Source organism: Octodon degus, unplaced genomic scaffold, assembly GCF_000260255.1.
Source record: "Octodon degus isolate 3935 unplaced genomic scaffold, OctDeg1.0 scaffold00215, whole genome shotgun sequence".
Lineage (NCBI taxonomy): Eukaryota > Metazoa > Chordata > Mammalia > Rodentia > Octodontidae > Octodon > Octodon degus.
This window is the reverse complement of record NW_004524791.1, coordinates 117,011-131,937: the sequence shown is the minus strand read 5'-3', so window position 1 is coordinate 131,937 and position 14,927 is coordinate 117,011. Positions and strand designations below refer to the sequence as shown.

The 14,927-nt window shown below is 51.1% G+C and overlaps 1 protein-coding gene and 1 pseudogene across 1 annotated transcript in view; both read left to right on the top strand.

The window, feature by feature from the left end:
- Cotl1 (coactosin like F-actin binding protein 1) overlaps positions 1-4,412 on the top strand; it is a 32,719-nt gene extending 28,307 nt beyond the window's left edge. The window contains exon 4 of the mRNA XM_004644966.2: positions 3,319-4,412. Within this exon, the coding sequence (XP_004645023.1) occupies positions 3,319-3,429 (111 nt within the window). The 3' untranslated portion in view covers positions 3,430-4,412. The remainder of the gene's footprint in view (positions 1-3,318) is intronic.
- A 7,472-nt stretch (positions 4,413-11,884) lies between these two features.
- LOC101572629 lies at positions 11,885-12,669 on the top strand (annotated as a pseudogene).
- Positions 12,670-14,927: the final 2,258 nt, after the last annotated feature.

Here is a 14,927-nt window from a genome sequence, read left to right as displayed (position 1 = left end):
CACTGCACAGATTGGACTTGTAGTGATTTTCCTGTTTTCAGCCTCCCAAGCGCTGGGATTACAGGTGCGTGCCACCATGCCGTCTCAATCACCATCTCAGCGTGCCCTGGGGGTAGGGCTGGCACGGTATGCCAGGGATTGAACCCTGGCTGCTGCACTTTTTTCTTTTCTTTTCTTTCTTTCTTCTTTTTTTGTCTTTTTGAGACAGGGTCTTGCTATATATCCCAGGCTGGCCTTGAGCTCACTTTGTAGCCCAGGCTGCTCTTGAAGTCACAAGGATCCTCCTGCCTCAGCCTCCTGGGTGTTGAAATCGCAGGCGTGCACCACCACACCCAGTTTCCAGGTTCCTTTTTATAGTCAGCTCAAAACACGAGGTGCCTTCCTTTGCCTCTGCTGTCTGCTGAGCTGGGAAGGAGCGGCCACCGGCTGAGGGCACCCAGAGGTGGTGAGCCTGTTTAGGGTGGTGACTCCGTTTCCCCAAGCACTCCCAGAGACCATGCAGCTGCCTCTTGTCCTTTTTAGTGCAATCTGGAACTTCTCTCTTGCTTGTCTTTTGGTTCTTTTGGTTTGTGTCTGCTGTGTGGCCCTGGGGGTGGGGCTGCATGGACTGTGGTTCCACAACCTTTCGGGGAGACTCCATCCACCTACGGCACTGCCCCCCTAACCTCACTGAGCTGGATGCTGCTGCCCTGTGTTGCTCCTGAGGTCGCTCAGGTTTGCTTTCCTGCACATTGTGGTTTGAGGTTTGCATTGTTTGTCTTTCCCTTTAGGCTTCTTCAACCTTATCAAATTTATTGCTGTATTTTTTATTTTGTGCTGTGCTTGGGGTTGAATGCTAGGCCTTCACACCGAGCTACATCCCTAGCCTTTTTGTTTTGTTTTGAGACAGGGGCTCTTTAAGTTGTTACTGTTGTCCAGGCTGGGCTGAAATTTGCAGTCCTCCTGCCTCAGCCTCCCACGGGGCTAGGTTACTGGCATGTACCACCATGCCTGGCCCTAAATTTCTTTCTTCTTAAACTAGGTTTCTTAATAGCTGATTGAGGAAGACCTCTAGGGTGCTGGTTCTTCACCTTGCCGTATATGGCTATCGCGGGCTGCCGGGAACTTTGGACTTCCTTGAGAGGGGCAGGCCGCTTCCTGCCTGGCAGCGCCGCCGCTCCCCAGGCGGCTGCTCAGTTCCGCTTTCCGACTCAGCCCACAGCCCCGAGAAGGCTCCAGGACGCCCACTTCTGGCGGGGCCCAGCTCAGCCCCAGGGCTTTATCTTAGCTAAGCACAGGAGAGGCTTCCCGAACGTGCGCAGCGCCTGGTGCCCGCCTGCTCCGTGAATGCTGCTTCCCCAGTCCTGCTCCGCTGGTGGCTTAGGTGGCAGAGCTTGACCTTGAAGGCTCTCCTGGTGCTCCAGAGACTTTTGTCTTCTTTTTAAAATTGGGGTGACATTTTCTTATCCATAAAATTATCCATTTTTTTATTAAAATTTTTTGAGTCAGGGTCCTGCTGTGTAGCCCAGGAAGGCCTTGAGCTCAGAGACCCCCCTGCCTCAGCCTGCTAAGTGCTGGGATTACATTGGGTGTTAGGTGGAGGGCTTTTGTGTCCCACTGGCCGTTTCAAAGGGCCTAGTTTGTGGCACGTGGGACGTTCAGTGTTGTACAAGTCGCAAGATACTGTCTTGCAGCATTGGATTGTGTAGCTGAATTCAAACACCTTAGTATTTAGATGCCAATAGAATACCCACCTCTGACAGGACTAAACAAAAAAAAAGGGGATGCAAAGGAAAGATCATTTTGTATTTATATATGCAAAATAGTTAGGATAGATATACAGCTACTTTCGCTTAATTCAATGAGAAGAAAGAGGTGTACTAATAGTGTTTGGACAGAATAGCCTATCGGCTTCTTGTACTATGGATAACCACTAAGAAGATTACAATGTATTGATTATTGAAACTGTCCTATTTTTTAAAAAAATGATACTGTCTTCTCCCCAGGAGGGAGGCTGTAGGCAGGCAGATTTGCTCTTGCGGGACCTCAGTGTGTGCCCCTGGGGAGGGAGGGGTGTTGGCCCCTTGTCCTGAAGTGCAGCTAGCGTTGCTCATCCTGGCGGCCGTGTGTAGGCCTCTGTGGGCGAGATCTGGTTTCGGGGCTGTAGAGGCAGCTCTCCCTTTTGTACCAGTCAGCGAGTTCTGGTTGTGTTGCAGAATTGGAGAACACTTCTGTCGCTTCCTGTTCCTGGCTGTGCTCCCTGGTCTGTGTGCTGTGGTGCAGAGTTGCCTTTTATGGGCATCGTGTGTGACCGGGCCGAGGCCGGGGGTGGCTGTCATATCACACTCCCCCCGAATGTCAGGTGTGCTGGCAGGCCGTGTTTGGGTATGCCCTTGGCTGCTGGCAGAGCTCTTGTGAGGTTGGATCTGTCACCCTCTGGGTGGACCTCTCGGAGTCTCGTGGGTCACAGGACAGTTGCGTGTGCTCCAGCATGGCGCGGCTGGACATGTTAGTTCCCATGCCCTCTTGGGTGGCTCATTCTTTCACCTGCAGGGTCCTTTGTACATTTGGCAGCTGCAGTTTCCCTTGTTTATTGAAGTCTCATGATCCACGTACAGCGCGACTGCTCATCGCAGGGCTCCTTGAGCCTGCCAGTTGCTGTGTGGACAGGTGGGTGGCCCTGGGTCACTGGGGACCCTGCATGCCCACGGGCACTGAAACACACCCCATCCTTCTTGCCATTTGTTGAACGAATACAAACCAAGTCCCCATGCTTAATACAAACCAAGTCCCCATGCTTAAGTAACTATGCCCCATGAGACTGAGCTCAGACCTGGCTAGAAGCCCCTGTGTCACTGTGGGTGGCAGTGGCCAAAGTGGCCTGTGGGAGCCAACCATGCCTGGGACGTGGGGACACGCACTTGAAGCCAGAGCACCCACCATTTCTCTTCTCTTCTCTCTCCCTCAGGCCCTTTCCCTTCCTCCCCTCCCTCCCATCTCTTCCCTTTCCTCTCAAGCCTGGTGCCTGGTGACAGACTCTGACCTGCTGCTGTGACAAGCGAGGCTTTCCTAGAGGAGGAACTGAGGGATTTGCCCAAAGTCACCTGGCCAGGCAGTGGCAGCTGGAGTCACATCACGTCCCAGTCGAGCCCTGCCATGGACCACACGGCACCTGTGTGTCCGCCCCCGGGGTCTGCCTGGCCACTTTCTGGCAGGGGCACTGCACTGCTGCTTTTGTTCTCCGTGGATGTCTTGGGTGTGGAAAGCCCAGCCCGCTGCCTGAGCGGTGCGCCACCCCCTCCCTTCCTCCTGACCCTCTGTGCTTTCCTTTTCCTGCAGAATTTCGCTAAAGAGTTCGTGATCAGTGATCGGAAGGAGCTGGAGGAAGATTTCATCAAGAGTGAGCTGAAGAAGGCGGGGGGCGCCAATTACGACGCCCAGACAGAGTAGCCCCTGCCGCCCTGCAGCCGCCCACCAGGAGGGGCCGCTGGCCTTGACACCCATGGCCCACCAGCCCACCAGGGAGAGGACAGGCAGTGGAGGCCACGCCTGCCGCTGGGTCTGCAGCCCCGAGCCCCTCCGCGTCCCCCCTGGCCCCACTGTGTCCTATCTCTCAATGCTCAAGGGGTGTCTTTCTTTATCTCCCCCCCCCCATTTCTTTCCCTAGAGGAAATCATGTTGTTGTTGAGGTCCTGCACATGGTCAATCCCAGGTGCCTCCCAGGGTGGCCCCGGTCCCCGGTCTTCTTCCTGTGTTCCTCGTAGCTCGCCTGGTCTGAGCACCGAGGCCTCCAGTTGCTTCTGGCCCCTGTCCTGTGCTATCTTAGTTTTCTTGGGCCTCTTGCTTCCTGCCAGGCTGCTGCTGCACGGGAGGCTGCTGTAGCCTTCCCGAGCATTCACCCTGACCACCAGTGGGTGCAGGCCTCCTGGAAACGCTTCTGGGCCCTCATCGCACCCTGCCCAAAGCTGCATGGAGACGGTGTTGCTCGCTGGTGAGAAGTCTAGGTCTGGCTCGGACCAACTAAGAAGCGATAACATTTGCCTTAAAACGTGCCTGGCAGTAGCTTTGCCGTGGGGTCTGGAACCCCCATCCCCACCCTTGGGGCTGACAGCTCCCGGGAGTGAGGAGACAGCTGAGGCTGGGGTGACGGGGGAGCATCTCCAGGCTGACCTCAGGGGCTCCCAGAGGGACGGGATGAAAGCAGGCACTGCGGGGCATGGGCCTCCCGGCTCCTGGCCTCCCGCCTGCCCGCCCCAAGATGGGCTTTGCTGGGCCTGAAGAAAGACGAGACTGGCTTGGTTCCCCGTGAGCACACTCGCTAGGGCTCTTTTCCTTTGTACCTTGCTCCTTTCATTTGGAAGAAAACTGTACTGTATGGGGTGTGAAGATCAGCTTGGCACCAAACAGTTTACAGAAATAAATGTGTTGTGGTTTTTTTTTTTTTTTTTAAGTTTGGCTTCCAATTTGTCTTGCAGTTTCTTTATGGTAAAAACAGAGCCTGCCTTCCTGTTCAGATGTCACAAGCTGCAGCCACCTGCTTGGCCTGGGCGGCACACAGCTGGAAGCTTATTCTTAGCAAGTGTAGGACAAAGGCACCAATTTTGTCCCCATTTTATGGAAATTGAGGCTCAGATGAATTCCTCGGAAGTTACAAAGGAGGGGTTTGAACTCAGGGCTCCTGGGATGGGGCTTCAGCCTGGCAGGGCACTGGGTGAGAAACGGTGGTGGGACTGCTGGTTGCCACACTCGGGAGTGGCCAGTGTCCCTGGCGTGGTCGTGACGCCCTTCCCAGCGTTGCCCCTGAGCTGGGGAAGCACATTTGCTGCACACAGTCCATGGGAAGCCAGAACTAGGCCGGAGCAGTTTCAGGATATAGCTGGGCTTGGGGGCTGGGTGTGGTGCAGCAGAATTTGGGAGAGGGCGGGGCCAAGGGCACCCTCGCGGCTGGCCGGCCCCTGGTACACTGGGGTTCTAACGTCTGCGCAGTTGCCAACATCTGTGTCACTGGGTGACAGGTTGCCTCTCAAAGCTTCATTTTCCTGATTATAAAATGGGCAGCAGTGCTACCTGTTGCCCAAGAGGAATGCCAGGAATGAGGGCTCCTGTGAGCCTGCCCTGAGGCTCATGGCTCCCCCCATCTGGGAGTTAGGGTCACTGAGCACTCTGGAAGGACAGGGGCTGCCAACCCAGACCAAGGAAGTTCAGTCCCAAACAGGTGACGGACGTCTTTCCCCTTCTCTGTCCCAAGCGTTACAGGCAGGTGGGGCCTGAAGAGAGCGCCTCTGGTGAACAGATTGGGAGTGCACGCAGGCAGTGTCCTGGAAGCCCTGCTACGAGCTGGACACTGGCCCAGGGTGGGCATCCAGTGACAAGTGCCTTTAGTTTCTGCACACAACTGCAGAGAGGTCTCCCTCGGTGTGAGAAGGTCACAAGCGCCCTGCACCCAGCCAGGCTGTCCCAGAGGGCGTCCCTGGGGAGGCAGAGCACTGAGTCGGGGGTCCTGGTGATGCAGCTGGGGTAGCTCTGCTCCTGCCCCTGCCCCCTCTCACAGGCCCATGAGGTCTACTCAGGTCTCTGGTGTGCTCCAGCATCTTGGCTCGTTGGCCTGTCAGCTCACTGGTTCTCAGGACCCTGGCTCCATGCAGGTTCTATGTGAAGCCCCCTGGGGTCAAGCAGCAAGCAGGTCATCTGCCTTTCATTTTGGGTGGACCCTGGGGAAGGGCTCAGCAGGGCAGTTCTCCAGAGCAGAGACTGCTCTCAGTTTAGCTATGGCTAGACCGTGGGGCCTAGACACCAGGGTTGACCTGTTGGGGCTGTGGAGACCACCTCTGTGCTCGGTGAGGGGTCTCAGGGTTATGGTACTGCCCTTTTCCAAAGCCAGCCTGGCAGTTGGACCCGAAAAGGCTGCATGCTCCCCCTGGCCTGGCCTCACAGCTTGCCTGCTCTCTGGGAGGTAGCGGGGCGAGTGTCAGGCACCTCAGGTCTGGCCAGGTCTTGCCTCTGTGCCCTTTGGGAGATCTGCACACCTCCCTGTCAGGGGCCCGTGTGGCTGCAGTGCAGCTCTTAGCCTTGTGGGCTGTACTTGGCTCTGAGCATAGCCCAGCTTGTGGTCACGGTGAGTGTCGACCTGTCTGGGTTGCCTCTGCTTGCCCTCTGCTGTGCTCTCAGATTCATATTCTGGGGCATGATATGGTGACCAGGACCGTCTAATGCCCTGTTTCCCAGGGAGCTGCAGAGCAGAAATAGAAACAAGAACCCAGGCTGGCGAGATAGCTCAGTGGTCTAAAGCGCCTGCTTAGGCAAGTGCAGGGACTGTGGTTTGACCCCTGGTGAAAGTTGTGCCAGCCCTGCCCCCAGGGTGTGGTGAGTCAGCCAGCAAAGAAAAAAACCAAAAAGCACAAGAAACCAAAGTTCAGCTGCTTATCAAGGAACAGAGGTTGGGATAGTTCAGAGATGAGGGCTGGGCCCCTGCTTCTAGAAGGTTCCCCGTGCCGTGTGAAGTGGCTGGAGGGTGGCTCAGGACTGGGTGTGAGGGCTGAAGCCCACGGGGAGAGCGCAGAGTGACTTCAGTGCACAAGGAGGAGGTGGGCAGCACTTTCCCCCGAGCCCGGACTCACTATGTGGGAGGGTGACCTGGAGCCTGCAGACACGTGGTGACTACTGGTAACCCCTGAGGTCTCCTCGGAGAGATGCCACAAGGGATGGAGAAGTGGAGGCAGCAGACTGCAGAGGCTGAGAGTTACTCGGGTTCAGACGTTGCCCAGGAGAGGGCAATGGCGGGTAGCCATTTTGCAGAGGGGCCACAAGAGCTTGGCACTCAGGGCAGCTGTGGGCCGGCTCCATCTAGAGGCTTCGGTCTCAGGGTGAGGTGGAACTGAGTATAGATCGGCAGGAGGTCGAGGGTTTGAGTTCAAGCCTGTGGAGAGTTGTGGGCTGGACAAATCGGGTTCCAGCCTCACAGCCAGAAACCATCCTGAACTGCAGTAGAACTAAAGGTGCAGGCTCACTGGGGTTACCCAGCACCCCACTGTAAAGCTGTGGCTGCCTTGCTGGGTTTACTCCTTGGTCTTCCAGCCTTGCTTCTAATCTCTTCCGCTTCTTCTAGTTCTGTTTTTCCCTCTAGCCCTTAAAAAATTTCTCCCCTAGGGTAAAATCATAGGGACATTTACTGTGTACAATTTCCTGGTCTGTTTTTAGATCTTACTATATAACTTTTTTTTTTTTTTTTTTGGCAGAACCAGGGATTGAACTCAAATCCTTGCTCTTGCCAGGCAAGCGCTTATTCTACTGAGCCATCTCCCTGGCCCCTCTTACTATATAACTATAACTTGTGTTCATATGGTTAAAGGTGACAGATTAATAGTTACCACAATTTGCAATTTTTGAGGCTGTGTTTGATGCTGTTATGATTGATTGCACTACTTTAGTCAAGGTGGTATTTTTATTTTAATTAATTGTTCTTCATATACCAAGACTGAGATTGCCTAACAGTCATAACCAATGCCATAGGCCAGGGCCAAAGAACCAGGGGCTGGGCCAAATGGGCAGCAGCTTCTCATCCCCAACAAATGGAAGATGTAGATCTTGCAGCAGACTCAAAACCCAAAAGCCAGCTGTGTAGGAGTCCCCTCCAGGTTCTTGTCTCGGTCCAAGAAGTCAATATTTGTATGATATTGATCCCACAGATGTGTTATTGGAATCCCACCAAGTTAATCCAGTGCAACCCATGGTGAAAGTAAAGGCACTAAAACATATTTATAATTATTGGGGAGTCAAGGGGCCCTAAGTCCAGCCACAAAGATGGCTTTCCAGAAGGAAGAGGCTGACCCAGGACCACACCTGGGTTGTATTCAGTGGAGGAGGAGGGGCTTGAGGAGGAATGGCTGAGAACTGTGGGAAGTAGGTGAGTACTGTGAGTTGGGCTAGGTGGGTGGCCTGCATTTACCTCCGCCATATGCAGAGAGGGCATGCAGAGAAAGTAATGTGAATTATGCTATTGAGATAGTATCTAATGTTTTGGGGGTCTGGTGCGTTGGCTCTGATATAATCTTTCAAGCCCCAGGAAGTCATAGCCTCTGTCTAGAGGCTCGATCCCAGCTGGCGGTGTGGAGCACTGGCTCTTCATCCTGTCTCCACCCGGCTCACATTAGAGAGCATCAGGTGTAGGTTACCAGGGAAACACGCCTGCCACCTTCAAAGACTATCACCAGCCCCTCAGCTAGACCAATACACATTGCTTAAGGCCAACTAAAAGGATAAAGAGAAGTCCTCGTCAGCTCTGCACGTTTCAATACAAGGAAATAGGGTCAGCCTCAGCCAAAATGGAGACAGTCGCTCTTCTTTCAAGGAGGGCTGCTCAGGCGGTCCTCCACACAGCTACACCTGGAAGACACCTCTGAGAAATAGTCATTTCTGATGGGCTCTGAATACTAGCAATAAAGCTACCTGCCATAAACTATTCGCACGCATCAACCCAGGAAATAAAATTTTTTAAAAAGAAGGAAAATAAGACATGAAAGCAAGGTGCAATCCCAGACTTCCAGCTCTCCAAAGGCAAACCCGGGGGACTGTGAGGTAGGAGAATTCGAAAGCTACCCACCTGGACTCTGTGAATGGGCAACAGCGGAAATATCAAAGCAGGTGAATGAGCTCCAGGGAAACAGTACGATTGGACATAATCCAGATACCTGCAGAGACGGTGATCATAATGAAAGACGTGCGTGGGGACTGTAGAGCAGGCACAGACTGAAAAATAGAGGCGCTTAGGAAAAGGAAGGAATTACGAACACTCCACTTGGAAAAGAGATGGGGTGCAGGAAACAGATTCAAACAGATGCCCAGAAAGTTGGAGATTGCACTGAAGGCGTGCAGCAGAGGGAGGCAATATACGGAGGCTATCAGATCTGGAGGACAGGGCTGTGGTGAGTGATCACAGAAGTAGTGCTTGAAAGTGGCAGGGGACCATGACGAACCTACCCAACAGCTGCCAGATGATGCCAAGAAGAATAGCACAGAATTGATCGGAGTCGATGAAAAAGCAGGAGGTAGTGCAAATAATGTACAGCAAAACAAAAAAACCTGTTCACAGAAGTAATGGTAGGGGCCAGGGAGATGGCTCAGTGGAATAAGCACTTCCCTGGCAAGCAGAAGGGTTTGAGTTCAATCCCCGGATCCACAAAAAAAAAAAAAAAAAAAAAAAAAAAAAAAAAAAAAAAAAAAAAAAAAACAATGTAGCAAACTTCTCAAGTGTGGAAAAAGAAATTGACTCGCACATAAGGGAGACATACAGAACTCCCATATAAAAAAATTATACCAAGCTATCTAATACTCATGATTCCAGAAATTCAACACAAAAACAGAATACTAAAGCTATTAAAGAAACAAATCGCCTGTAAAGGAAGTCCACCAGAATCAGAGCAGACTTCTCAGCACAAATCCTCAAGTCAGGGACTGCTTGGAATGAGGTGTTTCAAGTTCTCATGGAAGAGAACCTCCAACTCCTGTTGATATACCCCACCAAACTATCTTTCAAAATTGAAAGATACTTCCATAACGAAGAGCATCTGAAGAAATTCATGACCACCAAACCAGCACTCCAAAATGGGCTGAAGGACAGTCTACCCTTGATTTCAGCCAAAAGACAGAGAGGCGATCCGAAGGACAGTCTAGAAAGAGGGAATGTGGACGACGCCATGAACCCAGAGGGAAGGGCACTGAATCCTTGAAAGGGAACAATCCACGAGGGAGAGACAACAATCAAATAAATATGCAACAAGTACCCATGCTCCCAGCTGGGTATTGCAAATATTGAGGGATACCAGAAATCAGACAAGCACTAGTACCATTGTAACCTGCAACCTCGAACTCCACTGCCACAAATAGATCAACCAGACAGAACAACAACAACAAAAATAACTGAACCAAACTTTTGAACAAATGGGCTTGGTAGGTTTCTAGAGGGTGTTCCACCCTACAACACCAGAATACACATTTTTCTCAGCAGCACCTGGGACTTTCTCCAAAATAGAGCATATACTAGTTCACAGAACATGCGCAAGTAAATAGAAATAAATTGAAACTATCCCATGCATAATATCAGATCAGCCTGCAACAAAATCCATAAGCACGTGGGAATTAAGTTACACTCCAGAACCACCAAGGAGTCGCAGATGAAATTAAAGAACAAATTAGAGACAGTTGCTACGATTAAATGATAATGCTATAAAACACATAGGACCTTTTGGGATGCAATGATAACAGTCTTAGGAGCGAAACAGGGCCAGCGGTATAGCTCAGGGCTGGCGGTATAGCTCAGTGGACTAAGCGCTTGCTTAGGTAAGCTCAGGGGCCAGGGTTTGGTCCCTGGCTCTGCGTGTCATGCTGGCCCCGCCCCCGGGCACGCTGAGGCGACAATGGAGTCCAGGCATGGTGGTGCACGCCTGTAATCCCAGCACTGGGAGGCAGAAATTGGGAGGATCCCTACAAGTCTGGGCTGTGTAGTAAGACCCTGAACAAAACAAAACCCCTAAAAGAATAAAATAAAATCAAAAATAAAAAAAGAGTAAAACAGTTTTTAATAGCAGTGAGTTCTTGTATCAGAAAAACAGAGCCAATAAACAAGCTAATGTTGAGCCTCAAGCTTCTACAAAAAAAAAAAAAAAAAAAAAAAAAAGAGCAAGTCAAGGGCCAGTGAGGTAGCTCAGCAGTCTGGAGTGCCCACGTAGGCAAGCTTAGGCAGACACAGGGGACCATGGTTCAATCCCCAGCACCACCACACGCTGCAACAGCCCTTCCCTCAGGGCGGGCTGAACCAGCCAAAAGAGAAAAGAAAAGAAAAAGAAGAGCAAATCAAGCCCAAAGCCTATCTGAGTGAAGAAATTACGTCAGAGCAGAAAGTAATGCAGCTCGGGATATGGCTTAGTGGCACAAGTGCCTGCCTGGCAAGTGCAAAGTCCTAAATTCAATCCCAGTGGGGGGAAAAACCAACAAACAATGGAGGCTAAGAGAACAATACAGGGCTGGGGAGATGGCTCAGTGGTCTAAAGCACCTACTTAGAAAAAGCTTAGCAAAGCACAAGGGACTGCGGTTCAATCCCCAGCACCACATGCCAGCCAGCCCCGGCCCCTGGTGGGCTGAGCTGCCCCCCCCCCACACACAAATAAATAAAATAAAATAAATTTTAAAAAAAAGAGAGAGAACAATACAAAGAATCAATGAACAGAAGAATTGGTTGGAAGATTAAATAAAATTGACAAACCCTTAGCTAATCTTATAAAAAAGAAAAGACTCAAATATATGCCATTAGGAAGAAAAAGGGTGAAATAAACAGATCCTGCCAAACCCAGAAGATCATAAATACTTGTCTTGAGAACCTGTATTCTACGATGGAAAGTACAGAAGAAGTGAACGGATCAGTGCGGTAGGTTTGGGTCCCGTTGAGACCGCACTGGCGCTTTGGGGTTCGGCTATGCCCAGTTGGCCCCGCTGCGCTAAGCATTAGGTAGGCACGTGTGTCAGGCCTCCGAGTCAGCTACGAACACAAACCAAGGCCCTGCCAGTTCTTGTCATTGGCGCGCTTGCCAAGGCTCGGGCTGCTTTTGGACTGGCCTGCTGCCAGCTTGTCCCACCAGCTAAGGTAATTGGTGGCCCATTCACCTTGTTACTGATCTAGCTGGCATCTGCTGTCAGCAAGGGGGCAAGCAGTGTGAGCTGGGCCAGACGTCAAAGGCCAAGCGGGGCGTGTACTACTGGTCGGCCAAGGAGAATGGCTGGCAGGCCCGCAGCGCCTTCAACTGCTACAGCTCGCTGAGGAATTCTGCCTCTTCCAAGGCGTGACTCAGCCAGGCGACCTGTGTGCAGCCCGGGCAGCTGGAGCCAGGAGCTGAGGTAGAAGATTGGGGGTGAGGGCCCTGGCCGTGTGGTAGCTGTGGATTGCAGGCTATGGCTCCCCTACCAGGCGTGATACAGATCCAGGGAGACATCACCCAGCTTTCTACTGCCAAGGAAACCATCCAGCGCGTTGAGGGCTGCCATGCAGATCTAGTGGTGTGTGACGGGGCTCCTGCTGTCACGGGCCTCCATGATGTTGATGAATTCATGCAGGCCCAGCTCCTGCTAGCTGTTTTGAACATTGCTACCCATGTCTTGAAGCCAGGGGCCTGCTTTGTGGCCAAGATATTCCGAGGCTGGGATGTGACGCTGCTCTATAGCCAGTTGCGAGTCTTCTGTTCCACCGTGCTTTGCGCTAAGCCCAGGAGCAGCCAAAATTCCAGCATCAAGGCCTTCGCTGTCTGTCGGGGTTATGACCCTCCTGAGGGCTTCGTGGCTGACCTAACAAAGCCTCTGCTGGACCACTCATACGACTCAGATTTCAACCAGCTGGATGGTCCCACCCGCATTATTGTGCCTTTTGTGACCTGTGGGGACCTGAGCGCTTATGATTCAGACCACAGTTACCCACTGAACTTACAGGATGGCTCCAAGTACAAGTATGCTCCACCACACAGCGCTCCATCTCACCTCCATACCAGGCCTGCACACTGAAGAAGGGGCAGCTGGCCGAGGAGACCCACCCCCAGGACTGCCCCATCGGCAGAGTGGGTGCATTGGCTCAACCCCTGGCTGCCACACAATGCCACACCATGCTGGCCCCTGAGATAAAGGACAACCAAATGAACTGTACACCTTAACACACGTTAAGTTTACTGGAAAGTTTACAGTTGAGAAGCTGCTGCCTATCAGGAAAAGCAGAATTTGACTTGAACTTGTCCTCAGATGTCACCAACAGAGCCTAAAGACAAGCCCGGAATGGGATTCTGCAACAGCCATTTGAGACTCGGTGCCCAGCACCTACAACTTGAGGTTCACTTTGGCTGACACTCTTTAGTCCATAGTTGACTGGCAAGGAAGAAAGGCAGAGAAATAGCCTGGGCGGTCACACTCTGGACAGTTCCGGCACTCTTGAAAGTTCCAGTCCAAAGCTGCCTCTGAGACTCGAAGCGAACTCTTAACTGTGAGCCTGTAAAAATAAAAAGAAAGTTAACGTTTGAACATTCCCATTCCAAAAGGGAGGAGTAGGGAGAGAATAGGAATGGGACCAATACAAGACTGAAGCCCAGCATTAAATGCTGGAGCTCCGTGTCTGATACTTGGGCCAAGTTGTAGCAAGGCGGAAACTCCAAACTGTTTGGGTGCCCCCCCCCCCCCGTGGCTTTGCCATTTAAACCCTGATGACTTCTCTTTTGGGATGAAAAAAAAAATGGACTGATTTCTAGATACATATAAATTACCAAAGCTGAATCAAGAAAATGTAAAAGGGCTGGCCAGATAACTCAGTGGATTAAAGCGCCTGCTTAGGCAGATGCAGGGAATGGGGTACATCCCAGGTGTGCCTTGCTGGCTCCACCCCCAGGGTGTGCTGAGATGGTGACCGAGCCTGGGCGCGGTGGGGTGCGCCTGTAATCCCGGAGCTTGGAGGCTGAAAACAGGAGGATCACTAGGAGTCTGATCTGTGTAGTGAGCCCTGAACTAAAATACAAAAAGAAAGAAAGAAGATATAAAAATTCTAAATAAACCAATATCAGTCAATGAAATTGAAGACATAATTAAAAACCTGCCAACAAAGAAAAGTCAGGTCCTAAGAGATTTACTGCTGGATTCTTTAAGAAACTGAGAGGAGGCCGTGCTGCTGCACCTCAAACTCTTTAGTGAAACTTTAGTGAAACCCGTTCCTGGAAGCATGCTTTGCTCTGATACCAAAAACAGAGAGCGATCCAACCAAGAAAAGAGAACAGGCCAGTCCCCTCGTGAACGCAGAGGTGAAAATCCTTGTACGATACTGGCAAACAGAGTGCCGCAGAGCGCCACGAAGATCGTGCGCCGCAGCCAAGCGAGAGCCGTCCCAGGGAAGTGGGGACGGCTCAACATACGCAGATCACCACCATGGAGAAAATGGCCATCTTCCTAAACCTGTTACGCAGATTTAATGGGATCCTGATCACAATACCAGTAGCACACCTCACAGAATTACCGAAAACAGTCCTAAAATTCATTTGGAACCAGAAGAGACCTAGAACAGCAAAGGCAATCCTGGGCAACAAAGACAAGGCAGGGGGCATCACAATCTTTGACTTGGAATGACACTACAAAGCTACTGTAATATTAACAGCATGGTGCTGGGGAAAAAAAAAAAACAACAGACCTGAATGTCAGTGGAACAGATTAGAAAATGCAGAAATAATTCTAAACACTGGGCCGGGGAAATGGCTCAGTAGAATAAGTTCTTGCCTGGCAAGTACAAGGGCCTGAATTCAATTCCCAGTTCTGCCAATAATAATAATAATAATAATAATAATAATAATAATAATAATAATAATAATAATAATAATACTAAACACACTCAGCCCCTTCACCTTTTTTTTTAAAAAAAATGTATTTAGTACAGGGTCTGCAGGGTCTCATTGTACAGACCAGACTTGTAGTGAAACTGAAGACATACTTCCTCCTGTTTTCAGCCTCCCAAGCGCTGGGATTACAGGTGCACACCGCCACGCCCAGGCTCAAAGGCTGTCTCAGCAACCCGGGGGCAGGGCCAGCACCCCAGGAATCGAACCCTGGTCCGCTTTAGTCTACTAAGCTATCTGGCCCCCACAGCCACCTCATCTTTGACAAAGGAGCCACCACCTTCATTGGAAGAAAGCTAGCTTCTTTAATAAATGCTGCTGGGAAAACTGGCTTTGCACATGCTGAAGAGTAAGACTAGACCCCATGCACTAAACTAAAATAAAAATGGATTAAAGATTTACATATTATAAGCACTCACTTTGCTTAAAGGTAGAACAGGCAGAACTCTTGAAGATGTAGGCAAAGACTTCATGAACAAAACCCCGAATGCACAGGAACTATCAAAAAAATCATGAGATGGGATCTCATCTTTTTTTTTTTTTTT